The following is a 26,004-nucleotide window of genomic DNA, read 5'->3' as shown; positions in this document are numbered from 1 at the left end:
CAGCCAGTAAGTTTTGTTTGCCTGGCAGGAATTGAGCTCGCAAATGGACTTGAATGTCCAAGGCCGTGTTCCACAGGGCCATGGCTAGCCTGCAGAGTGGGTAGGAATAGGCTCCCCCTTCCTTGTTGATGTACCACATAACTGTGATGTTGTGTGATTTTATTGGCAGTTGTCCTGGAAAGATTAGGGATCTGAAAGCTGTCAGGGCATTCTGTACAGCTAGCATCTCTTTTTGGTTGATGTACAAATGAATTTGACTTGGGCTCCAGTGGCCCTGAATACATAATCTGTCCATGTGTGCCCCCCCAGCCATAGTCTGATGCATCTGTGGTTAGGGTCTGGGTGGCTTGGGGTTGAGTAAATGGCAGTCCCTTGTTGTGGTTGCATGCTTCTGCCCACCAGAGGAACTCTGCCCTTAGGGTATGATAGAAATGACTGTTTCCAGGTCCTGAGAATGTTGGCACCAAAGACTTTTTTAAGTACCATTGGAGTTTCCTGATATGCATTCTTGCATATGGAATCAGCAGTATACATGAGGCCATGAATCCTAGGGCTTGCAGTATATTTTTTGCAGACAGTTGAGTTCTGGTGGCCATTTGTTTGAAGTAGTCTGTCAGACTTGTTTTTCTGAGGTGAGGAATGCCACCTGGGAAGTTGTGTCCAAGCTTGCTCCCAGGAATACAATCTTTTGACTGGGTACCAGTTTTGATTTATTTTCGTTGATGGTGTACCTCAAAGAGGTGAGAAGGTTTTTCACAAATGTCAGGTGCTGCAGCAGCAATTCCTGACTGCCTGAATCAGGCAGTTATCCAAGTATGGATAAATTTGGATATTTCTCTGCCTGCAGTATGCAATGGCTGGAACCAGGCATTTTATGAATACTCCGGGCTCAGTAGATAAGCCAAAGGGAAGTGCAGAGAACTGATAATGCATAGACCCTGCCCTGAAATGTAGATACTTCCTGCATGATTCCCTTATGGGGATATGCAGATAGGCTTCTTTTAAGTCTAGGGTGACTAACCAGGCATCCTTGGCTAGCATAGGAAGAAGCTGTTGCAGGGTAAGCACTTTGAATTTTGGTACCACCAGGAAGGTGTTGAGAATGAAAGCATCCAGGATTGGGAGCCAAGAGCCCTCTTTACTGGGTATCAGGAAGAGTCTGGAGTAGAATCCTTGACTCCTCTATTCTACTGGAACCGGCTGAATAGCTCTGATATTGAGCAGGGAAAGTACTTGGTTTTGAGCCTCTGCCCACTGGTTTGGAGGAAGGTCTGGAAACCCGCTTGGGGTTGGCAGCGAATGGAAATAAAATTTGTACTCCTGGGATACAATGTCGAGGACCCACTGGTCCTGAGTGATGGACATCCAGTTTTTTTCCATGAAGGGCATATTTTCCTCCTAAGGGCACAAGCAATTGGGCAGGGCTTGGGAGCTGAGTAAAGAAGTCATTGTGAGCTTTTTCCGTAAAGAGGTGGCTTACCACTCCCTGCTTTAGGAGTGGGGGCACTCTATTGCTTAGATCTCTGCATACCCTGAGACTGAAGTCTGGGTGGTCTGTTTCTCCTGGGTCTGGTTTGAGAAGGCCTGGAGGGGGGCTGGAAAGGACCAGTGTTTGGAAGGGCAATGCCTACTTAATCTAGGGGGTTGCACTTGCAAGTATTTTTTTAACAGTCTGCATAGACTTAGCTTTTTCTTCCACCTTTTTAAGAACCTCTTCTGCTTTGGTGCCAAACAAACAGTCCTTATTCAAAGGAGCATCTAGTAACTTTAATTTGACATGGTCTGGCAAGGTCTGCTCCTTCAGCCAAGCATGTCTTCTCAGTACAGAGCCAGTGACAGCTACCTGGCAAGATGCTTCTAGGGCATCAAAGCCACACTGCAAAGTGTGCTTGCTGACTTGGCTTGCAAACTGCATAAGCTCCTGCAATTCTTTATTTTCTGCACAGTCTGAAAAGGTTGCCACTTTTTGTTTAATAAGTTCCATAATATGTTGCTGGTACTTCAGCATGTGAAATTGACAATTCAATGCCCTAATAGCAAGAGTTGCAAAGGTATATACCTTCTTACCCCATCTGCCCAAAGCTCTCAAATCCCTGTCTGAAGGGATGGGATTCTTGGCTGTAGTAGCATTGATATCTTTAGGCCCCTGGGAAATGATCTCTGGGTCAGCAATAGGATTCTTGAAAATAAATTTGTGAGTGTCAGGTACTCTGGAGTACCTGTCTGGTTTCCTAGGGCCAGGAGGTAAAGTGTCAGGTGTAAGACTGGATTCCATAAAAACATCATTCACAACATCCAGGACAGGGGGTATTGCTAAGGGTCTGTGTTGAGGCAGCTCTGGAAATTCTCCAAGTCTCTTTTTGGACTGAGGATAGTCTTGACATTCCCAGTGGAAGTGCTCTCGTAAGGTATGCAAGGTTTCACCAAAAGAAAAATCCTCTGGAGGGGAGGCAGAAGGAATGGATTCTTCTGCATCTGAATCCTCATAAGCAGATAAGGGCATGTCTTCATAATCAGAAATTTCAGAGTCATCGGACTCCTGGTCTTTAGAAGCTGAAGGGGACTGGACTCTGTCTCTTAGCAGGGGAAGGCTGACTTCCCCTAATCAGCGTAATAAGGTCTTCAGCCATTCTAAGCATTTGCTTTTGTGGCATGGGAGCAGGTGCATGTGCTTTGGTCGTCGGTTTTCAAGGCGTAGTGCATACTCTGGGCCTAAGAAACTCGGTAGTTTTGGTTAAAAAAGTTGTCATCAGTTTGAGTCTAACATTGGTTGAGCGAATAACTACTTCAGAAGCCAGTGCCTGCTCAGTCATCCAAGGTAGAGACATATGCAAGTTCCATAGTCAATGAAGAGTCTCCCGACATACCGGACTCCAATTGGGTCTCAGTAGAGGCCTGCAAATCCACTGAAGCGGGCATCAGGGGCTACGAAGTGGACTGGTGACTAGCTTAATGGAAGCGTCGTCGGCAGTTTTGGACCTATGCGGTCTGTCTCTGTATTTATCTTTATGTTTTTTTGGAATATTGGTAGTCAGATGGCTTACCGAAGCCATTTCAGAATACGGAGATCGAGAGCAAAAGAATTTAGCAACCAAGAGAGCCCGACGACGAATGGTTCGGGTGTTAAATAAGGCACAAAACCAACAGCGAGGGATGTCATGGTCTGGGCCTAAACAGGTGATGCAGTAAGAATGAAAATCTTTGTGAGGTATTTGCTTTCCACAGGCAAGACAATTGTTAACTTTTTCTGACATCAGTTAGAGCAAGAAAAAAGGATCCCCAACGGGGTACTTAGCTTTAGAAGACTTCAGGATTACTAAACTCGAAAACGAAAATGAGGCCGACCGGCACTTGCGAACTGCTTCTGCTTTGGGCTCCTCAATAAGAAAGACTGACGTAATGGCATCATCTGCCTGTTTTTATACCCTTGACAACCTGATGTCAGTCCTGGAGCAACAGCATCCGATGCAGAAATACTAAGTCTCTGGTATTCGGGCCGACTGAGGGCTACCTGCAGGCAGATAACCCAAGTGTGATGACTGCAACAGTGAAACACGAAGAACATCCACCAGATCTGAAGATCAGACTGCAGAAGAAGAAACCAGATAGATGTGGCAAGGGCTGGTCCTGGTGTTCTCAGAGTGGAAGAAGCAGGGAGGACCCCGATCTGAATCCAAGCCCTCAGGAAAGTCTGCATCATTCTATCCACATCTGCTTCAGACAAGCTCCTTGATGACCATAATGAGCTAATCAAGGTGGCTATCAGAGGTGGTCTAGAGGACCTGTTCAAGGACTTCACTGGCTGAAAAATGGGCAATCAGAGTCAAGGGTTGGTTGGCTCCAGGGAGAATCCCGATACAACTATAAAGGAGGAGTAGGATAACAAATCTGAACAGGGTCAGAATGAAGAAACAAGCTCTGATTGCTTTGAAGAATTTTGTGTTGGACTCAGCCTCTGCAGGGTCTGGAGACCCTTTTCTTGACCATTTTTCCTAAGATGCATCTGCCATTATCCCCCCCCCCCCCATCCTTTTCTTTCTCTTTTTGCTCTTCAATTTCTCTGGAGTTCCCTTGGACAAGAGAAAACCAGAGAGGGCTGGAAGAAGGCCTTGTAGAATGAATTTAGACCTGTGGTTAAATAGACCCCTAGTCCCAAATGCAGAACACAACTGGCAATCCTCATAATGATGAGAAGTCCCTACACAATACCCGCATTTTGAATGAAGTTCTTGAGGGGAAATTTTTCTGTCCACAAGAAGAACAATTTTTAAAGTCTGAAAACTTGTTGGATGTGGCCAGGAAAATGTCAATAGCAGTAATTTCAGACTAGTTTGAGACAACAGCACAACATACACCAAGCTATACAGCCACAAACTACTCTCTCAGAGAGGTTTGCACACTAGAGAGAAAGGTATACAACATTTTTTTAAATATACAATTATATGGGAGGACAAGAAAAGGCAGGAACATCCAACAGGAAAACTATACCCAAGGAAGAAAAAACAACTCTACTAAAGAGCTAACACTACATTAAGGCAAAATGGATACTAAACTCTAGAGACCCTTGAGACTGTATCTGACAAACAAGCAGCAGCAAAATCTGAGGAATTACCAGGGTGGAAGTGAATTACAGGTAGAGGGGAGGAGTCTAAGCCTTGGAACCAAAGGTCTGAAAGTTGCCAGCTTTGGATGCAACCGAATCCAATATATTCAACAGCTGAGACAGAAAATGAAACAAGGATAGTATGAACCTATGAACCTATATACTAACCTCGAAAAAGGGCATAGCAAAATAAATTTAAAATGGGTGGCGAAAGCCAAACACATTCTGGCTAGGCTTATAAATGCCCTAGGGCAGATAGCCTAGTATGAACCTAGTATGAACCTATGAACCTATGAATCATTGTAGTGAATGACACTGCTGCCTCAAGGCATTTGATTCCCAGGCCTGCCTTTTTACTGGGGCACCCTTTGTGTGGATTTTGCTCATCTTCTCTGTCTCCTTATGGATTTTCATTGAGGGATCACTTCTCTCTCACTTGACAAAGACATGAATATAGCTAAATCAGGTAAGCTCAGAACCGCTCCAGATATGTTTGCAAAGTGCATGTGATGGTACGCATATGTCCTACTATGTACTGGCAGCCTACCCAAATCAGCTTAATGCATTACACCCACTACATGCAAGGACAAGCTCTAGCTTTCCCTGGCCATGACATTATTTACATTATATCACTTCAGTTGTGACACATTCTGACACATCATAAGATGATAACCACAGCTCTAAATTACAAATATATACACACACGTATGTGCATGTATGTATATGTTGAGTACATCCAGTTATCCTTGTGCAGAAAGATGGACTGAACTGTAACCATCCAGAACTTGGTATGCTGAACTGACTTGTTCAGAATGCTGAGATCCAAAATTGGTTCACAGTCCCCTGTTTTCTTTGGCACTAAAAAGAATCTTGAGTAAGTTCTGGATACTTTTGGGTCTGGGGGGACCTCTTAGATGACTCTTTTCTAGAGCTGCTATTTTCCTCTGACTGGGTGGAACATCAGGAATTTAATTTAGTAATGAAACGGGTAGGGAAAGGGGAATTATATAACTTCTGGAAATAATCCTCTGCACCCAAGTATCTTTTGTAATGTCCAGCCATGCTCTCTAGTGCAGGGACAAGCATCCCCTGACTGCCTCCAGTGGTGGCCAATTTGGCTTCCTTTCAGGAGCACTGATAGGTCTGTCAGAGAAAGAATCTCAAGACCCCTGGTTCTGCAGGCCTCCTCTGCTGCATGGGCGGTATCTCCCATTTGAGCTCCCCCCTCTGCCCCAGGGGGAACTCTGTCCATGTGGATCATGATGGAATGGACTCTGGGATTTCCTGAACCACATTTTCCGACCACCTTATTGATTCCTCAAAAAGGTTCTTTGAGGAGTTCAAAACATATGGCCACTGCAGACAGGGTCTTACCATCTTCCTCACACCTGAAGAGTGTGTCTTTCACCTTGGGGCCGAATAACAAACTTCCGTCAAAAGCAGACTTGACGAAGGATGACTTGAAGGGCTCCACAAAAATCACACAGATGCATCTAGGCATGCCTCCTGATGGAAATGCCTGAACTCGCTGCTCTTGAGGCTCCTTCAGCTGCACGTAAAATAAGCCTCATGGATGAGTGTGAAATATATTGATGTCACCAACTGTGAAGCAGCAGAAGACTCGGCCTCAGAAGTACTGGTCCCTGAGAGAGAGAGATTTTGAAAGTTCCCTGATCAAATCCCTCTGTAATCTGGTGAAGTGTGCCAAAGCAAAGGTCACTGCGGCATACAAACACTTCCCAAACCTCTCCAGTACCCTAGACTCCCTGTTAGGGGGATGAAGAGAGGAACTCTGTTCTACAAGTTCTTGACCACAGCATCCACTGGTACTCCTTTCTTCCAGAATTCCCTTTTCTTCAGTGCTGTCAGGATCCCATCTGGTCTCTTGGGGATCAGCTCAAGAGTACTAGGTTCCTTCCACGCCCGCTGACAGATCAAATCAATGAGCTCAATTGACTGCGGAGTTGCCCAGGAAGTAGATGGGCCAGTACCAAATGCCTCCAGGAATACCAATTCCTCTTGAGAAGTTTATCCATAGACCAAACACCCCTTTGTTTAAGGATCTCTAAAATGTCTCAGAATGAGATCTCAGCAGGTGGTAACACTGGGGACCCTCCCCCTTCATCGAAATCAGTATCCTCTGTGACTGACTCCTGAGGGGAGTCCAAGTGCCTCCCCTTGCACTTTCTCTTCCTAGGGACTTCTTCAGTGGGATACTCCAGAGAAATACCAGATGTATTAATTACTCCCTGCTGGGTAGCCTGGAGACTTTGGGCTGGCTGTCCCTATGGAGTAGAACGTTCAGGCTCATGACACAAAGACATCTGACATCCAGAGGGAAGACCCGAGGGGGAAGGAGTCACCTGATCTCTAGAAGAGAACACTCACTCTACTACCTCAAAGGCAGAATGCTCCAGGGAGAAGGAAACCATCAGAGCTGAGAAGGCATGCTTCTGGACATACAGGCTCCCTCCGACCAAAAGACACCCCACCCGAGGCAGTAGTAGTAACCGAGCTATCAAATGCCAAGGCTCTGAGGGTGTGAACAGGGACAAGATATAAAAGCAAAAATAACTTCTCACACTGCCAGAGAGATTCAGTGACCACATTTGTACATAATGGTGATAAACGAGATCTGGAAAATGAGGGAGACTACGGCACTGTGGATAAGGGAGGAGCTCGAGAGCTTGTAGGATCCATGAGCTGTGAACCAGTGGCCAAGCTGGATCCAAGGATCAGATCTGAACCCATATGTTAAGGAATGAATGAAAATTGACAACATCAGACCTGCATATTATTCTGAATAACTAAAGAATGAGATCATCATGCATAGATATTTGTGTGACTGAATATATTTGTGTGTGTTGGGGTGAATTAACTTACCGCATATCTCCTAAACCAAGCTGATATCACAATCTGGCTCTTCTTCATTAACAGGAATTGTGTGCGGCACTTCCATCCTCTGTAGATCTTCTGGATTAATGTGGCTAGGTCCTCAAGGCGCTGCTTCCTCAAGTCTTCTAATTTAAACAGCTGTCAAAAATAAGAAAAGATTGTATTAAATCTGAATTAGAGCTTAAACTTCAGATGCCACTCTATTAATACTCTTAAATTTTAGAAACAACACAAAAAGTCAATATGAAGCAACACAAATGAAACATACAAATAACAAAACACATTACAATGTTTAATGAGTTATCTAAACAAATGTACTCGAATATATGTACTAAACTGAAAATTAATAAAATAAATTTTAAATTACAAGTAAATTAACTAAAAACAAAACAAATCCTGTATCAAATAACTATAAATCAATATAAAATGAAGTAACTTATTTGCCAGGCAAATAGTTGTAAATAAAAATGTCCTGCAACAAACACAGGCACAACCAACTCAGGATCACTTGAGATGGTGACTACAACATAAATCTATGTAAATAACATCAGGACAAAGTCTCACAACAGGAGCATGCACAACCACAAAATGTTATAACACAGTTCCAAAATACAAAGAGGCAACACCTGACACTGAAAGCTCGATGGTAAGATTACAGAAAGCCCTTCAAAGTCAAAATTGTGCACAGACCACATGCAGTCATGGTTCCAAGTCAACCCCCTTTTCCCCATTTTCTACATGGGGTCATGGTGTTGCATCAACTGTTGCCATCTCTCTCTCTATTTAGTGCCACTCTCCTACATTCTTAGACACTCATGCCTGGCTGTCACAGGTCTTCTCTCACACAGTCCATCCATCTCTTTGCTGGATGCCCTCATTTTCTCTTGTCTTCTTCTTGTCTGTCCCAAATGTTCACCACCACAATGTCTTGTGCTTTCCCGCACATATGCCTGAACCACTGTAATCTGTTTTCTTTGACTGCCTCTGCAATCAGAGCTACTTGGGCTTCTGCTCTGACATTCTCATTTCTTCATCTGCCCCTCAGTGAGAATTTTATCACCCATCTCAGGTACTTCATCTCCAACACCTTTAGCTTCCTCAATTGCTCTCCTTCTCTACTCGTTTTTTGTACCATGCAGTAGTACTGGTCTCACCACTATTTTGTACACCTTACTTTTCAGCTTCTTTGGCATATTTCTGTTGCACACTACCCCTGACACACTGTGCCTTTCGATTGCAGACTAACTGATTCTAGCTTTGACCTCCTCATTCAGACTTCCCTTCTTCTCAACTACCTCTCACAGATACACAAAGCTGTTAACTCTTTCATCTCAATTTTTGGCTTCTTTTGATTTTATCCTTTGTAGAGATGACAACCATCTAATCTGTATTTAGTTTCATCCAGTGTGTCTTCAGTTTTGCATTCCATTCTCCTATAATTTATAGGCTCATACGTGTTTACTAGGATAACAACCACAAGTGCCTTTTTAAACCTAGCCATGCATCCCAAATCTCTGGCAAGTTCTGGCACCCTTGATAAGTGTAAGCAGGGACTTGTGAAATGAAACGTTTACAACCAGGGGCCTGGGAGGTGAAACATTTACAAGCTGCCTGTGTTCATTAAAAACATAGGTGTCAAGCCTGGGATGAATTTCCTGTTCCCCATCCAACTGTCCAAGTTACACTTGAATTGGATTAGGGAGGAACTCTACTTCACATAGATGGGGAGCCTGTTCCAGAGATTGGGTAGTCTATGGGATACATACCTGTCCCTCCATCAGGTCCTATTTATATCACAGGCAAGGTTTAAGTCTTTAGAACATGTAATTCTGGTGCTGCGTATTTTGTGGATATGCAGGAGGTGTATGCCAGGCATAGATCTGCTCTCAACAGCCTATAAGAAACAGAATACAGGAATAGGGTCTTGAGGCAGTCTGCATAGGACATTCTTCCTATGCCCTGTATTCTTTTAACGAGGAACCTCTGTGAATGTTCCAAATGTTGGACATGCCTGGTTAGAAACATACCAAAGGGGGTACTCAATGATAGGTCTGCTGAATGCTGAATACAGTGGAACAATGACTTCCTTGGGCCAAGATGCAATAACCTTTGTTTATAAGTTGCACAACATAGAATGCTTTCTTCACTACTGTAGATACAGGATGATCAAAGGCTAGATTACTGTCTATATGTGCCCCTAAGTCCCTGACTACTGGGTCAGCTCTAAGGGGTGTGTTGTCAATATGATAAGTTACCAAGGGTGGACGACTTCCTGAAGGATACTATTATGCATTTCTTGGCATTTAGTTTTAGTCCATGGCTCTGACACCACTTGTTTGTCTGCATCAGGCCTTCTTGAAGAACATTTGTGTTGGTGTGGGATTCAATGACAGCTCCTAATTTGCAATCATCTGCAGATTTCTTCAGAGACTGCTGACATTGGCCTAAAAAGGAGTGGTCCAAGGACTGATCCCTGAGGGATTCCACTTGTGACTGGCCTCTTTATAGAGGTGAACCCCCCAATTTTAACTTCCTGGGTCCTGTCTGTGAGCCAGTTGGCTATATACAGTGTAACATATGGCTTTGTGCCTAACCTCTTGAGTTTATTGAACTTCTTTTTCAGAGTCTGCTTGCAATGCTATATTATCTGCATACAGCAGCTTTGTTGATCTGTCCCGTCGGTCACCAGTATGAGCAGAAGTGGGCTTCAAAGCTGAACCCAGACGTACATGAGTCACTGGGTCCTTGGACATAGCCTGCACTAATTCTACCAATATTTCCAGGATTCTGAACTATCACAGTAGTGCCAAAATCAGACTTCTTGAGACCTTATCATAAGCTTTCTCCAAGTTTAGGAATGCTCAGTCGGACTCTCTTCTCTAGCTTCTTCACAACTATCTCGCTGCAAATATTGGGTTGGTTGTGCTGCACCCTTTTATGAATCAAAAGTGCTCATCTCCAATCTTACTTTCTACTATTCTGAATACTCATTTGTCAAGCACCCTCTCCAGCACTTTTATGCAGTGTGTGACAGGAGTTTGATACCTCTGTACTACCCACAGTTGTGAAATGTCCCCTTTGTTCTTGTACATTGACACTAGAATGCTTATTATCCAGTCATCTGGGGTATGCCTCTCTCTCCACACTGCTACAAGTATGCTCTGGAGCCATTTCTCCCTTAAATTACCAAAGACCTTGATCATAACTCCTGTAACCTCATCTGAGCCTGCTGTTTTCCCTGGTTTAATTTTCCTTAGTGCTGCTCTTACATCTCCTAGGGTTGGCTCATTGTCTTCTTTCCTTTTTGGCTGTGTATGGAGCAGTACAGCTTCTGAGGGGTTATCTTCTTTCAGTAGCTGCTGGAAGTAATCCTTCAGTTTGCCTCCAATGCCCTGTGGACTGGTAAGAAGGCTTTTGCTGGCATTATGAAGTGTGTCTCATGACTAACTTTTTTTATCTTTCTGTCTTTGGCTTGCAGCCTGATACAGTTTCTTGTACTATCTGCTGAGTCACTTTACAGAACCTGACAGAAGACATTTGTATTCCACCACCAGCTTTCCTTGTGTGTCTTACTTCTGTACTTGGCTCAGCTGCACATCTGTTTTATAGTCCTCAAACATGATGTTTTGTGGCTCTGCCATTCTTCTTCATCTTCACTTGTTTACTCTTTTTACTGAGTTGCTAAAGCCCTGAGTATTTCCTTGAACTCTTGTGCTTTCTTTACAGTCAACTTCCAGATATTCAGCTTGGTCTCTGTTGATTGTACAGTCTTTTCTGACCACTACTTGCAGCTGTTTGTGACAAACAGTAGTTTATGCTGTGGGAAAACTTTTTCACTGAGGAAGACTTTGCAGTCACTGAGTCTACCATGATTGCATTTCCTTACCAGGAGAAAGTCTACCTGAGCTGCACGTTGGCCATTCTTATATGTGACCTTTTGACTCTCTCTCTTGTTAAACTATATGCTGGCCACCATCAAGCCTTATGTCAAACAGAAGTGTAGACTGGCCTCTCCTTTATTCATGTTGTCCCACCTATGTGGACCCAAGCAGTCCTCAGAACCTGTTCTGTATGTTCAGTATGTGCATTCACATCTCCTACTAACATCAAGTCATGTTGTCCTGCTTTATCTAGCAGGTCATGCAAATGCTGCCAGAAGGCACTCTTTTCCTTGTTGTTGCAACTCTGCTGTGGGGCATATGCTGAGATCATGAATACTACCCTATCCTTACAATGGAGTCTGACTGCCATGGGTGTGTGTCACTAATTCTGAAGACATCCCTCACTATCTTCTTACGCCTCTCCCTCTTTATCAAGACAATTCCCACACCATTTCTAGTCCAGCTACCCACGAGTAGAATTTGTATCCTAAGCCAAGTGGCTTTGCTAATCTGCCCTTCCAACTAATCCTTACCATCATTTCATCCACTTCCAAGCAGCATCCTGTCAATGAACCTACACCCTTAGTTCATGTTTAGAAAATTAGCTTGCTTTATGCTCAGCTTTCACTCACTCAACAGCGCTATCCCAGGTAACCCAAGCTAGGTAACTGGACACCAGATGGCCAGTAGCTTACTGACCCAGGGCTGCTGGGCTTTAAGGTGGGCACACACTGGCCAATAGAGGGGTACACCCCTCTCATCATTAGCATGGGTCCCTTGTGTAGGTTGGAGTATGAAAGTCCTCAACCCACTTATCCTGAACAAATACTCATGCCTGTTTTTGGTAACATCAGTCATTGTGACCAAATCCTCTCCAGCCAAATTACTCCAGAGGAGAAAGTAAAGTTGTGTACGTTAAGTTAACATTACAGTAAATATTTGAAAAGATCACTGATGTAGCAGCCTAAGTTACAAATGGTTATTTTATCATACCAAGATATATGACAACTGCTCAGTATCCATATCTTTAGGGCACTGTCCACATGTTCTAACTGCTGAAGAGCTCCTAGCAAATTCCTGGCAATACCTGATCTGGACCTGGAAAAAGAACCCAATTTGTAGTGTTTTGTAAACGTATGCACAGAGGACCAAGTTGCTGTATCTAAAATACTTTTAGAGTCTACCCCTCTCCAAAAAAGCCATAGAAGAAGCCCGTGCCCTGGTAGAGTGGGGTCTGATCTTGCCTGGAAGTGACACGTTATGGTAGATAAAAAACAATACTATGAGACAATTGCTTAGAAATTGTCAGTTCTGACACCAGTTGTCTCTTCTTTCATAGGTAGGTACTAGGCTATTGGTCCTAGGGCCTATATAAGCCTAGCCAAAGGTACCCTGGCTTTCGCCATCCAAGAAAATTATTTTCCTGTGCCACTGTCGAGCAGAGCCACAGAAGTGATCCCCAGGGTGAATTTCCTATCTCCTATCCAATCATCAAGATTTTTCTTGAACAGTGCTAATGAGGAGCTTTGTTTGATATAGATAGGTAGTTTGTTCCAGACTTTTAAATATTTATAAGAAACAAACAACAGTCAATCTGAACTTTCAAGGTTTTAGTCCAGTCAATAAAGCAACTGCATTGCCTGTGGACATATAGAGTATTTACAACTATTTCCCATTATTTTTGGACCTGGAAAAGGATATAAATAGACTGACTCACAGTAAACTCTGAAGTACTTTAGGCACAAATGAAAAACAAGATAAGATTGACTCATCACAAAAGACTAACTCAGCTGCTCTTCTTGCAGAATAGAGACCAATAACTAACATTCATTCTTTCTAAGTTCAGAACTTCTATATCTTTGTGAGCTGGATGAAATGGAAAAAGTGCAAGTTTCACTAGAACAAAATTGAGATCCCAAGAATAAGGCACATGTTTTCTAAGTGGAAACCATGTAAAACCTCTTTCAAAAACTGTTCGACTTAAGCTTGGCAGAAAGGTAGGGACTTATGGGCATTCAAGGTGAAATGTTCAACAACTGTATATTTCTCAAACACTAAAAAAGACTAGAGGATAATAACTCACAAAAATATTGCAGAATTAGATGCACCCAGGCCTTAAAATGGTTCTGGTTCTTTCTGGCACCAAACAGAACACCATCTCCACTTATACATACATGGTTTTCTACTAATAGGTTTCTTAGCTTGTTTTAGTACTTGCTGTTATGCCTTCAGAAAGCAGGTGCCTAAAAGATATAAAAATTCTACTATCCAGGCAATCAGCTGAAGAAGTTGAAGACTGGAGTTTATCAAACACCCCCTGTTCTGTGAGATTAAGTTCATTATGTGTGGAAATTCATAAATTGTCTTTGGCCACTGCCAAAAGAAATGAGTAAAAACTTTTGCCTGGGCCAAAATGGAGTCAACACACTGCATCTTAAGAAAATCTCTGGTTATCAATGGAATGGGTGGAAAGACATAAAGGAACATTCCTATACATGGGAATGAGAAGGCATCATTCTTCCAGGCCTGCCTGCAGGGAATTATAGAGCAGAATCTCTATAAATGTCTACTGTGAATGAAGGCAAACAAATCTATTGGAGGAGTTCCCCAACGACGGATCAGTTCCTGAAGATCATCAGGTTCAGCCTCCATTCATAAGGGTCTGTCCTGGCCCTGATCAACTTGTCTTAAACAATCTTTTGCTCTGACAGAATGTAGGCAGAATGAAGGGATACAAAGTGATGAAGTTACTAGGTCCAAGGCTATCTTAACTATTCAACAAAGTGGGTGCGATCTGGTTCCACTCCAATTATGTACCACATCTCTGTGGTGTTGTTTGCGATTATTAGCAGATGGCCAACAGTCCACAGATGGTTTACAGATGTGAGAGCATTTATTACTGCCATCATTTCTTTCACATTTATATATATTGGTCTGTCATGCTTGTTCCACAGACCCTGCACTTTCACTCTGTTTGGAAACAGCTCCACAAGCACCGTCTGAACTGAGGAATCATGAGAATTCTAGATACCATAAAACCAAGAATCCTGAGATATTTCCTGGCTGATTTTAATGGTTTGGTGGAGAGAGAATCAGAAACTGATCTTTGTAAATGTCTACTTTGTCCTGAGGAAGAAAATCCTTCATAAGGGATGAATCCAGGAGACACCTCAGAAAGTATAGTTGTGTAAGTAAATCTACCATAACAGCATATATGTGAATGGTCACTACTGCAGTAGCTTTAGCTATATGGGTTATATCCTGCATAGAATAATGGACAACCAGCTTCCAAAGCATAAGGGCACCTTCCACTCACCCAAACCATCAGTCAGTTCAAGCAGATCTGACTACAAAGACAAGTTTGAGTGCAAAGCCTTTCAGAGCTTTCATGCAAACAGAGACAGAGAATAACAAACAATTTATGTTGTCCAGACTTTGGCAGAAACACCATACAAAACAAAAACAAAAAAGCAAAACAAGGGGGGTGGATGAAGGGAGCAGCAGCTGCAGCAATTCGAACATCTACAATTATGGTAAATTTACTTACACAACTGTACTAAGTTCATCTTATTGATCACTGCTGCAGTAACCTTAGCTATATGGGTAGTTTAGACTACCGCTGCAGTACACTTAGCTATACAGATAGTTTACCCTAGCCTACAATATTTGGGAGGTGGAAGGAGAAGAGTCCAAAAGCCTCTGGAGAATGGCCCTTTTAAAGCCTTCCTAGAGAATAAATAATGCTTATAGTGCTTTGAAAAGTATGTAAAGAGGACCAAGTTGCAGCTTCTAGAATACTTCTAGAATCCAAAAATTTTCAAATAGCAATAGATGAAGCCGGGACCCTGGCAAAGTGGGCCTTGACCCTTCCTGGGATAGTTTTGTTGTGATGAGTATAACAAAAGGTAATACCGTAGACAACCATTTGGAAATGGTCTGTTTTGGCACTGGTTGTCCCTTCTTCTTACCTTTACAATAAATGAACAACTGATCTGAGGATTTGAAAGATTTAGGTATGTCAAAATAGTACCCAAGCTGTCTGTGGACATACAAGGTATGCAGTATCCTTCCTTCCACATTTTTAGGTTCAATAAATGAAGAGTATCCTATAGCAGGAAACTGAGTCTGAGCTGTAGAGGTTATATCTGCCTTGCTCAAGTCAATGTTAGCCTTTTAGGCTTGACAAAACTGCCGGTCATTGAGCTGACATTAGAGCTCCTGTGTTAAAGCCAGATACAAATTTGCTTCACAGGAAAAATTCTCAGTAAGGTTTATTCGGTATATTCTGTTGTGTAGCAAAAGATTTATTTCTGGCATCCCATCGAAGGCAGATAAGAGCCGTGTGTCTGTTATTTGAACAGTAGTTTGTATTTACATCTTTTTAATAAGGGAGTGTGTGAAGAAGTGCCATTCTAGGGGCTTGTCTATAGTAAGGTGACAACCCCGGGATGGGATCCTTACAGTAATACCCTGCCCTTGATTGACATATTAAAAAATGGCATCAAAGAGTCCTTGTTTAAAGTTAAAAGTCAAAATATTAAAGGAGCATGGCTACATATTCATATGATGACAATGTTAAAAATTAAAAATATTTAATCAGGAATACAAAATCAAATTAGCTGGTTTGATTAGCAAGTGTTAAACTGCGAACAAAAATTCAGTAATTCTCAGTAAGCATATAAAGCTGAAGTCTAAAATCCTTTTAAATTATCATGAGTTCTTATACTCAGCCCTTTCACATATTTTCTTCATCAGATCTGCCTTTTTTCACCGTGGCCTGGCTGAGAAAAGATAACCAAGCATGGAGCCAAGTAATGTATTTGCTGCACAAGTGGGTGCCATAACGAGTTTATGGCTGCTGTATCAAATCATGAAACAATTCAAAATAACTCCATATCTTGAAAAAACTAAGGGCATCTAAGGGTTTATTAGTTAATTGTATGCTTTTAAGTGGGGAAGGGCGAAGAGACAACATGAGTGTATCAGTGTGTTGGTCATTCTATTGACTAACTGAATAAATAGGTAGGATACCTAAAGGGCAATACACCAGCAGAGAACAGCCCTGATGTGTCATAGCCTATAGTGAGGGTTATGACGAATAGGGAATGCTGTGGTTAAGACCTTGTGGTTCAGGCAGAGGGCTTAGGCAGGATGCTCTTTTGCAGTGATAACTCTAGAAATAGGGTCCGAGCAGTGGGTAAACACAAAATTTCCCATCTTAAGAATTGTGTGGGAATATTATTTGAAACACTGGGGACAAAGATGCCAAAGGGAGGGATGACAGTAGGCAGCCCGTAATAATGGGATTATTTAAATACAATATAGCTAAAAAACATGGGATGGAGGTAGGGGAAAGGGGTACGGGGATTCTAATGTTGCCTCAACCTCTGGCCAACCATCCATGAAGTTTGCCAGTACAAGGAATTGTACCTTGCTGTCAAATGCAGGAGCCCTTGGTATTGAAGCAGAAGCAAGGAGGGGGATTGGGGGATAGGGGTGCTAGGAAATGAGGGATAGCTAAAAGAATATTAGTATGCCTTATTACTCTGGGGATGGTGTTATCTTGGTGGATTGTTAGGGTTATTACTCTGGGTTGCTATGGGAATGGGTTTGTGGAATGGGAAAAATCTTTTGGATTGTGTCAGAGAACAAGGTATTAGGGTGCATAGCTTGTTGGCCTCAAATATGGAACTGCCGAGGGTAGTTTGCCTTATTGATCTGAGTAAAATATTATCCCACCAATTTAAGCAGGTATAATCAGGGTTGCTATGAGACTGGATTCGAGGGGATGGAGTGTTACAGGTCAGAGTAGAAAAGGAGTTATAAAAATTATATAAGGTTACAGCAAAGAGCTGAATTGCAAGGTAAAAGCTGCCAGATGTCACTAGTGGTGTTAGAAGGGAAAGGGGACCAGGGAAAACTTGACAGATGAGGGAACATGAAAAATACCAAAGGTTAATATGTAAAGTAATTAAGTAGCAGCCAGCATTTGTATTAACGGTGCCCAGTCAGTCAAACCATGTTAAGTCAAAATTAACCAAATAAAAGGATATGGTAAGTAGACAGATTACATTGTAACTTGTTAACGGTTCTAATGATAAGAAGTGTCTCTATTTTTCATTGGCCAAAAACTAAATCTCTATCCAAAGGAGAATTTAAAATCTGATTTGTATCATCATCTGGGGAATTCTGAGTACACAGGCAGGCAAACCTTGTTAAAACACTACCAGTGGCCATAGCTTTGAAGAAGTATCAACTGAGACATACACACACTGTAAACAACGAGTAGTAACTTGTACAACAGAAGCAACTAAATTATTTTAAGCAGGTTTTTCATCACAAGAAGAAATTGCAGACAAAACATTCTTTAAAGTTTCACAATTAGAACAAACTAACACATAAGCCTGACAATTCAATATTCTGAAAATCAAAGTTGCAGAAGCATACACTTTTCTCCTCATACTCTTCCAGTCATTATAAGAAAAGGTAGGATTAGAATTAACTAAATGTTTAGCAGCAGTAGGATTAACTAAAGCTATAGTTACTCTTTCCTGTGATGCTTCTAAGTTTGGTCTAGGTGAGTCATTCTTCAAGAGGGTAGACCAGTAGTCTGTGCATCGAGAACTCTTACCCAAACTGAGATGCAATGTGGCCAGACTGACAAAAAGCTTTTGGCAATTGTGTTTGCGTGTTCGAAGTTCCATGATTATATTTATGGTCGACCTATCCAGATCGAAACTGACCACCAACCTCTTGTTACTATTTTGAGAAAGCCTATGCATACAGCTCCAGTTAGACTGCAATGTATAATGCTCAAATTGCAAAAGTACAATTTCAATCTCATCTATACAAAAGGTAAACTTCTTTATCGTGCTGATACTTTATCCAGATCACCCAGAAAAAAACACAGAACAGCATAACAATGAGCAGCCTGATTTTGAGGTCATGGGAGTGAGTAGTTTTTCTTCCACGTGTCTTGATGAGTTCAAAACTCACACAGCTTCAGATCCAATTCTCCAGAAGCTCAACCACTTTATCAGTCGAGGATGGCCTTCAATGCAATCTTGTTTACCAGTAGAAGTGCTACCTTATTTTCAATACAGAGATGAGATTTTGTCAGACAATGGTATCATCATAAAAGGTCCTAAAGTGATTGTTCCAAAATCCTTGCAACAAAAGTATATTTAGATTTTGCCACCCAGGAACTGATTCTACCAAAAGAAGGGCGAGAGGTCAAATATTCTGGCCTTCTATGTCAAGAGATGTTGAAAAAGTACTGTCATAATGTTCAGTATGTAATAGTACAAAGTTGTATCAACAAAAAGAACCACTTCAGTTTAGCCAGATTCCTGAACTACCTTGGTCGACAGTAGCCACAGGTATCTTTGAGTGGAATGGTCAATATTACTTGGTGTTAGCAGAATGTTATTCAAATTGGTTTGAGACTGACCTACTTCCCAAACTAACTTCCAGTACTGTCATTACTAAGTTGAAGCAAAATTTTTCTGTCCATGGTAGTCCGCACAGAGTTATTTCTGACAATGGTGCCCAGTTTACAAGTCAGCAATTAAAGAGATTTGCAGACAAGTGGGACTTTGATCACATTATGAGCAGTTGAGTAGTCCTGAATAACCTGTCAAAAGGTTTGGCTGAACGTACAGTTCAAAGTGCAAAACAGCTGTTAGAGAAATCCAGTCGTGACAATACCAATGTTCCTTTAAACTTGTTAAATCTCAGAAACCTTCATCATGATAAACACCCTGGTTCACCTACCCAGAGATTTATGTAGAGACAAACCAGAACCACATTACCAATCAGCAGTAATTTATTGGTTCCAAGTGCTAAAAACAACAAAGCAGTAAAAGCCCAGTTGTTGCAAAAGTATTTGTCCCATTTGTCTTACTATGATAAAACCAGCAAACCACTCAGTTCATGAGGATGCAGACATCAAAAGGTTTTGATCACACTGGATTTGTGAAAAGTTTGTATCAAGAGCCAAAATCGTATATTGTGGAATCACAAGGAATGGAATTCACATGGAATCGGAAGCATTTCTTACTAGTGTCTGAACCAGTGTTACAGCATCTTGCCTGTGACAAAGACTCTAGTTCTCAGTGACTTGTCCAATGTTCCTGTTCCACAGAACATTCTGTCAGCAATCCCCGTTCCTGAGAAAATCCCTGAAACACCACACTGTCCCTGTTGCTAAACCCAGTCCTAACTATTATGTCACAAGATCAGGTTGCATCTCGAAACCTACTTCCAGATACACAGCAACCTGACATGACTGTTGTTTTTCTTTAGTATTGTCTGTATAACTGCATGCCTATTGAAATGTCACTGTTTATATGAGAAAGCTCAGTAAAGAGGGAGGATTTAGATCAGAGTGTCTGATATACCTTTAAGAAGCTTTCCAGTAAGTCAGCACATGCATTAAGTACTGAACACGTGCAAGCAAGACTGCCATTTTGAGTGAGCAGCCAGAGTGTGAGCATCCAAGTATGTAGTCAGTGAGTCAGACAGCTCGTTTAAGTTTAATGTTCCTGCCGTCTATCCTGATGTATTAGTATACAATAAACTACTTAAATGAACATTCAAGCCTCAATGTCCTCTTAATGCACATAAGAAGACCGACAGGACATATAGTCAGTTTGTCTTCTTAAGCGGTCCTTGGCTTTGGAAGCCCTCTCCTTTTTTGAGACTCCTTGTTATTGCTTTCTGAAGTTGTTTGCCTGAAACTTCTTGACACTGTTCATTTTATAAAAGGAACCTTAACTGAAAGAAAAGCTGCTATTAAACTTTGGCAAGGTAGGGTGAGACATCTGAATGACCCTCTAAATTAACTTTCTTCTTACATTAAATCTTGTAAGAACCTCAGCAGAAGAAAACCATATCTCTCTTATCAAGGGAAGGATTCACTCAGCTCTGACATCCTCTGGTAAAGTCTGTTAACATAACCAAGCAAACATCATTACTGATTCAGCAACAGCTGCTCTGTATACAGCATCAGCAGAGTTGCATAAAACTTCAAAGTGTGTTTGGTTACCGGAAAAATACAGGCTATTAAAAGATCAGAGATGTCAATCTCTGTGGAAGGTAGGTTAGCAGTTAACTTTCTCATATCGTCACAGGCAGCAAACTGAAAGCTTATTGTGTGTTTTCCTGATTGATCTGTAGGCCTTGCTGTTGTAAAACTTGTTTTCTGATTCCATCAGTATTTGTGTGGGCTTGTGCTCAATTCCTCAGAGCTGGTCTTGGTTTGGCAAAATCACCAGACAGTTACACTGAATCTGCTGCAGCTAAAGCCATCTGCTGCTAAAAGAATGAAACTAAGTATCATTTTGCACTTCTGCTGATTACTTTTATTGTATTTCATAAAACATTCTGTATTAATTGCTACTTTTCTAGCACTTTACTAGAGTTTCAAAGCTGAATTCTTTCCACTGCTGCTGCAGTATTTAATTACATTGTGCAGTAGTTTTACAAGACAGTAGTATCTAGATTATGTGGTTTCCCTGCACGTGGGCTCTAACACCAGCATTTTTACATTTGGCAGAACTGTGCTGTAGCAAACCTATCTGAGTTGAGGGCTGTTGGGTGCTGACTGAAAGCTTATTGTGTGTTTTCCTGATTGGTCTGTAGGCACTGCTGTTGTAAAACTTGTTTTTTGGATTCTATATGACAGTGCTTGTACTCAGTTCCTAAGAGCTGCTCTTGGTTTGGCTACTTTGCCTGAGATTTACACTGAATCTGTTGTATCTAAAGCCATCTGCTGCTAAAAGAATGAAAATATCTATCAGTCTGCAGTTCTGCTGATTATTTATACTGTATTTTATAAGAATCCTGTATTAATTGTTACATTTCTCATACTTTAGTAAAGTTTCTATACAAGCCCAGTGTTTGTACTAGGCTGCTTTCTGCGCAGTGGTGGTTAGCAGTGCCCTGTACAGACGCAAACACTATCAAGTTAAAAATTCCCTTAGAATACTTCTGCAACCTTCCCCAATCCCCTGCTGCTCTAGGAGCATATGATTTGTGTGCAGAGCAGCACTGACATGTTGGATAGCTACAATTCACACCAAGTATAGCATCTATTCTTCGTACATGTGCTATCATCCTAGTCCACTTACATCTCCTCACTCTTCTCCTTGGTTAAATCCATAGTAAAAAAAATATGAAACCATGGATAGGCATATTCCTTCTACCTCTGCAGCCAGCCTTTTTTGAATGATTTAAAAAAATCCACTCGTCTGAAGTTATCTAATGCCACTGAGGATAATGAATTGTCTCATATATACTGACAACCACTTAATCCTGACACAAACACACACAGTATGTGACAGATGTAGTTACATTATGAAAATTGAGACACAGCTCTCACATACTGACAAATCAAATGACAAATAGGTTGTCAACATATGCACATCATTTCCCTCACTAAATAAGGTCTTGACACACAAACCGACATATGCAGAGGTACTCACAATTCACTTACCAAAACCTCAGATGCCTCACTTACACTGCCCTCAGAAACCACACGCAAACAAAACCAAGTCAACACCAACAACTGCACATAAAAATACACATTACAGTGTTTTCACAAGCAATCCCCTAAGGTGAAACACCACACATTCAGACATCTTGGTTACAGGAGACTCCATCATGAGATATACATATGTCCCCCTCACCAGGTTGGATAAAGAGAAGGTTACAGTCAGTTTCCTGTCAGGGGGCCAACATTATACAAATCACATAGGCACTCAAGTCATTCAACCACAAGTACCAGTATGACTCAGTCAAAGTCCATGTGGGTGTGACGTACCTCCCTGGAGTATACGAAGAGAGACATGATGGATCTCTGAATATGTGTTGCAGGCTGGTATGAGCCTCTTGTTAAGCTGCATTCTACCCTCATCAAGAATGATACCACAATACAGACAGAAAATGACTGACTTAAATAATTGGCTTAGCTACTGGTGTCATTCCAAGGGGATCCAATATTTTTCAGCCTGGGATAACAAGATCGATAAACCACTCTGCTTTTCCAGAAATGGTTTGCACCCATCGCTGCTATGCTTTCAAATACTGGCAAGACATTAGATACAATCATAGTGCCTTTTTAGGCAGTGCCAAACTAAGAGACCTACCAAAGCAACAAATTCATCTAATGCTAAGCTGAAGGTACTACTGCTCAATACTAAGAGTCTTATCAAGAAATCGCACTCCCTGGAAGCTGTTCTTGCCCTGGAGAATGCAGATGCCTATGCAGTTACAGAGACATGTTTCAAGACTGTGGAAAGTAGCCTAACAGTGCAAGGCTACCACCCTCTGAAAAGGAAATAAAAAAAGAGGAGGTGTTTCTATTTACATAAAAAGCAATAACATTTAGACATTGGTCAAGAAGGATGACTAGCTAGAGCTACTCCATGTCTAGCTGACCATAGGCAAAACCCCCCACCATATCATCGCTAGCTACAGGTCCCCATCCATGAACCAGGAAGTCCACTCCATAGATCTGATGTTACTAGAACCACTTAAAATTCAGCCCGACACACTACTGATGGACAATTTTAACTACTCCTCCATAAACTGGGAAACACATAAGACCAATAACATGAAGGCTCAGAGATTCCTGGACTTTGTCATTGCAAATGCTTGTATACAGCTGGTCTGCACTCCCACTAGGAGCTAAAATATCCCTGAGACAGTACTCATACATGGAGGAGTGTTGCACCCCCCACCCCATGTAATGGCCTCACTGATACAATTGGATCATAAATCAGTCTCCTTTGAAATAAATGAAATGGTAGTACCCCCGTCAATCCCTAAAACCCTAAATAATTTTTCCAAGGCAAATTACCTCCTATTAAGTGATAGCCTAGGTAAGTTTAAAGCTCCCCTAACCCTGAAAGCATGGAGGCCTACACAAATGCTCTGTAGAACCACTTAAACAATGGCATAGAAAGTGCAGAACTAAACCCAGGTCTAGCCAGAAAAACAATCCACCCTGGTGGACCCCTGGCATAAACAGACTATACAACAAAAGGAAGAAATTCCTGTCTAGAATTATGTGTGAGGGAGCACAACACAGAAAAAAATCCCTGATTAGCCTCAACAGGTAAATCGTGAAACTAGTAAAGTCTTCAAAAGCTAAATATGAAATTAAAATAGCCTCCCAAGCAAAGGATAAGCTAAATATGAGATTAAAATAGCCTCCCAAGCAAAGGATAACCACAAAGCATTTTTATTTATGTCCAAAGTTTTAAGGCAAACACTCAACAATGTGCTGAGTTAGCTGTAGATTGCACCACCTATAGTCAGCCAGATTAAATAGCAAACCTGTGGCCAATAAATTCTACTCAAATTTCACCTATTCATGACTACCGGTCACTCCACAAAAAATACCCTCTACCACTCTCCTTTGCCTGTTATCATAAAAGAACAGGTCATCACTGCACTCTCTAAAGCCAGAAACATGGCATCAGTAGACTCTGACAGAATCTCAGAGTACCTATTAAGCAGCTTGAAACATGACCTAGCAGACTCACTTAGATCTCTATTTAACCACAGTTTCTGGACAGACTGTCCCAGTAGAGTGGAGTAACAGTCATCCTTCTGCACAAAGGAGAACCATCAACTGACTTAGGAAACTACTGACTCATAAATCTGACTAGCCTAACATGCAAGGCTATGGAAAGGATAATCATGGACCTGCTTAACAACAACATAGGAAATCTCCAGCCTCTAGACCTAACCCAGTTCGACTTCATCAAGGGCTTGTCTTGTCTGCTCATTCTGGTGAACTTCATACAGAAGGTCACAAAGGCCATGGATGAAAGTAAGATTCCAAACCCCTACCTTGATCTGGCCATGCCATTTGACAATACCTCACTTGGGTGTTACAGATAAACTCACAAGACTGGGCAAAAACTTCTATGTCACCAGAGGGCCAGCCCAATGGCTCAAGGATAGGACACATGTTGTTAGAGTGAGGAAATCCATATCCAGCCAGAGGCCAGTCACCAGTGGAATACCACAGGGCTCAGTGCTGTGTCCCCTTCTGTTTGGAATATATTTCTCAGATGTTGAGGTGCATGTAAATGGCCTTTGGCTGACCAAGTTTGCTAATAACTCCAAGTTGGGGTCAATCAAATTATCCCTGTAAATTATAACACTGATAACATCCCCTAACAGTGGAGCAAGTGATGAGAGATCTGGGTACTCGGATAGATAGTAATCTGAAATTTGACTGCCACATGTCCATGATAGTGAGTAAATCCTTCTATGTGGCTCAGCTTATAAGTAAGGGCATGGAATCCTGATCTAAGATCTAATCACTGTACTCATCCCTCATCAGACCAATAATTGAGTACACTACACCTTTTGGCATGTACCTCACCAGGCACCTGTAACAGCTGGAGTGTCCTCAGAGGTTGCTCACCAAAAAATTACAGGGTACAACCAACATGTCATATGTGGACCAATTAAAAGCCCTGTCACTGTTTTCAGTTTCCTACTGATTATTGAGGGATGATCTGTGTCTGACCTACAAGGCAATCTCTGACCTAGCCCTGATGGAAAGATTGCATATTCACAAAACTAACTGCTTGAGGGTTACATGTTCCAAAGATATAAACATGAAGAGGGACAGATATGTGTCCCAGAGATTGCCTCTCATCTGGAATTGGCTTCCTATTCATGTGAAGCAGAGCCCATCCCTGGTCATCTTCAACAGCAATCTGGACCAATGGATGGGACATTGCAAATTCACTTCTGGGTGGCACCCATGTCCCTTATGGACAGAGGTAGTCTGTAAAAAGAGACAAATGCTTGCTTGATTACCCTTGTGATCTTTTTCTTAGGGACAGAACATTGGGTAAAATCTGATTAAAACTGACTAGGCTTGTAAAGGGTCTTGAACCATTAGTCTAGTAATCTCCTATGAATGTATGAACTATAAGAAATGTTGACAGGTGAGCCTGCCAACTCAGAAATCAGAAGACTAACACAAAAGAGTGTACGTTCTTCCCAAATCTATCAAAAGCTTTTCCATCCTTGTCAGAAGGAACAGAGTAAACATTCACAAGATGCTTTGCAAAAGATGACTTTGCCAAAGAAATGACTACAGGGTCTGATTTGGGATTTGAAAATAGAAATTTGTGGGTCTGGAGAACCTTATATTATTTATCAGAGGAAAGGAAGTTGACTGTCGAGCATACTGCAAGCTGCAAAAAACACATCTTCTAATGTCAGTAAGATAGGAGGAAAAACTGCAGGCTAAGGAAAATCTAGCTGTAATAGACCATAATATCTTTGCTGGGATACTGGAATTTCATTCTCTTCAATGAAATAACTCTTTCACTCTGGCTATAGTTTCAGAAAAAATAACTTTTTGGGGGGAGAATCCAAGGAAAAACATTCTTCAAATTTAGATCCCCTTTCCTGTGGCACAGGCACTGGAGAAGTACAATCCCAGTTGAATTCTTGACCATCAGACTAGGATATTTGAAAGAGGAATTTTTTTTCTTTAAAAATGTATTGAAGAATCACAATTTAACGAATGAAAGGCTTGAATCTGTCCTACGTAAAGCAGGAGAAGACAATTTGCCTTTCTGTTTTCTTTTC

At 41.7% G+C, this 26,004-nt stretch overlaps 1 protein-coding gene across 4 annotated transcripts in view; it reads right to left on the bottom strand.

Annotated features, from left to right (window-relative positions):
• The window catches only part of MYO1B (myosin IB), a 2,891,345-nt gene that overhangs the window by 487,309 nt on the left and 2,378,032 nt on the right, over positions 1–26,004 (bottom strand). For all 4 annotated transcript variants that reach the window (XM_044075201.1, XM_044075202.1, XM_044075203.1 and 1 more), the window contains one exon: positions 7,487–7,636. In XM_044075201.1, coding sequence (XP_043931136.1) covers positions 7,487–7,636 — 150 coding nt within the window. The remainder of the gene's footprint in view (positions 1–7,486; positions 7,637–26,004) is intronic.

This window comes from Protopterus annectens, chromosome 6.part0 (assembly GCF_019279795.1).
Source record: "Protopterus annectens isolate FY-2018-M chromosome 6.part0, PAN1.0, whole genome shotgun sequence".
Classification (NCBI taxonomy): domain Eukaryota; kingdom Metazoa; phylum Chordata; order Ceratodontiformes; family Protopteridae; genus Protopterus; species Protopterus annectens.
This window is presented reverse-complemented; position numbering and strand designations above follow the sequence as displayed.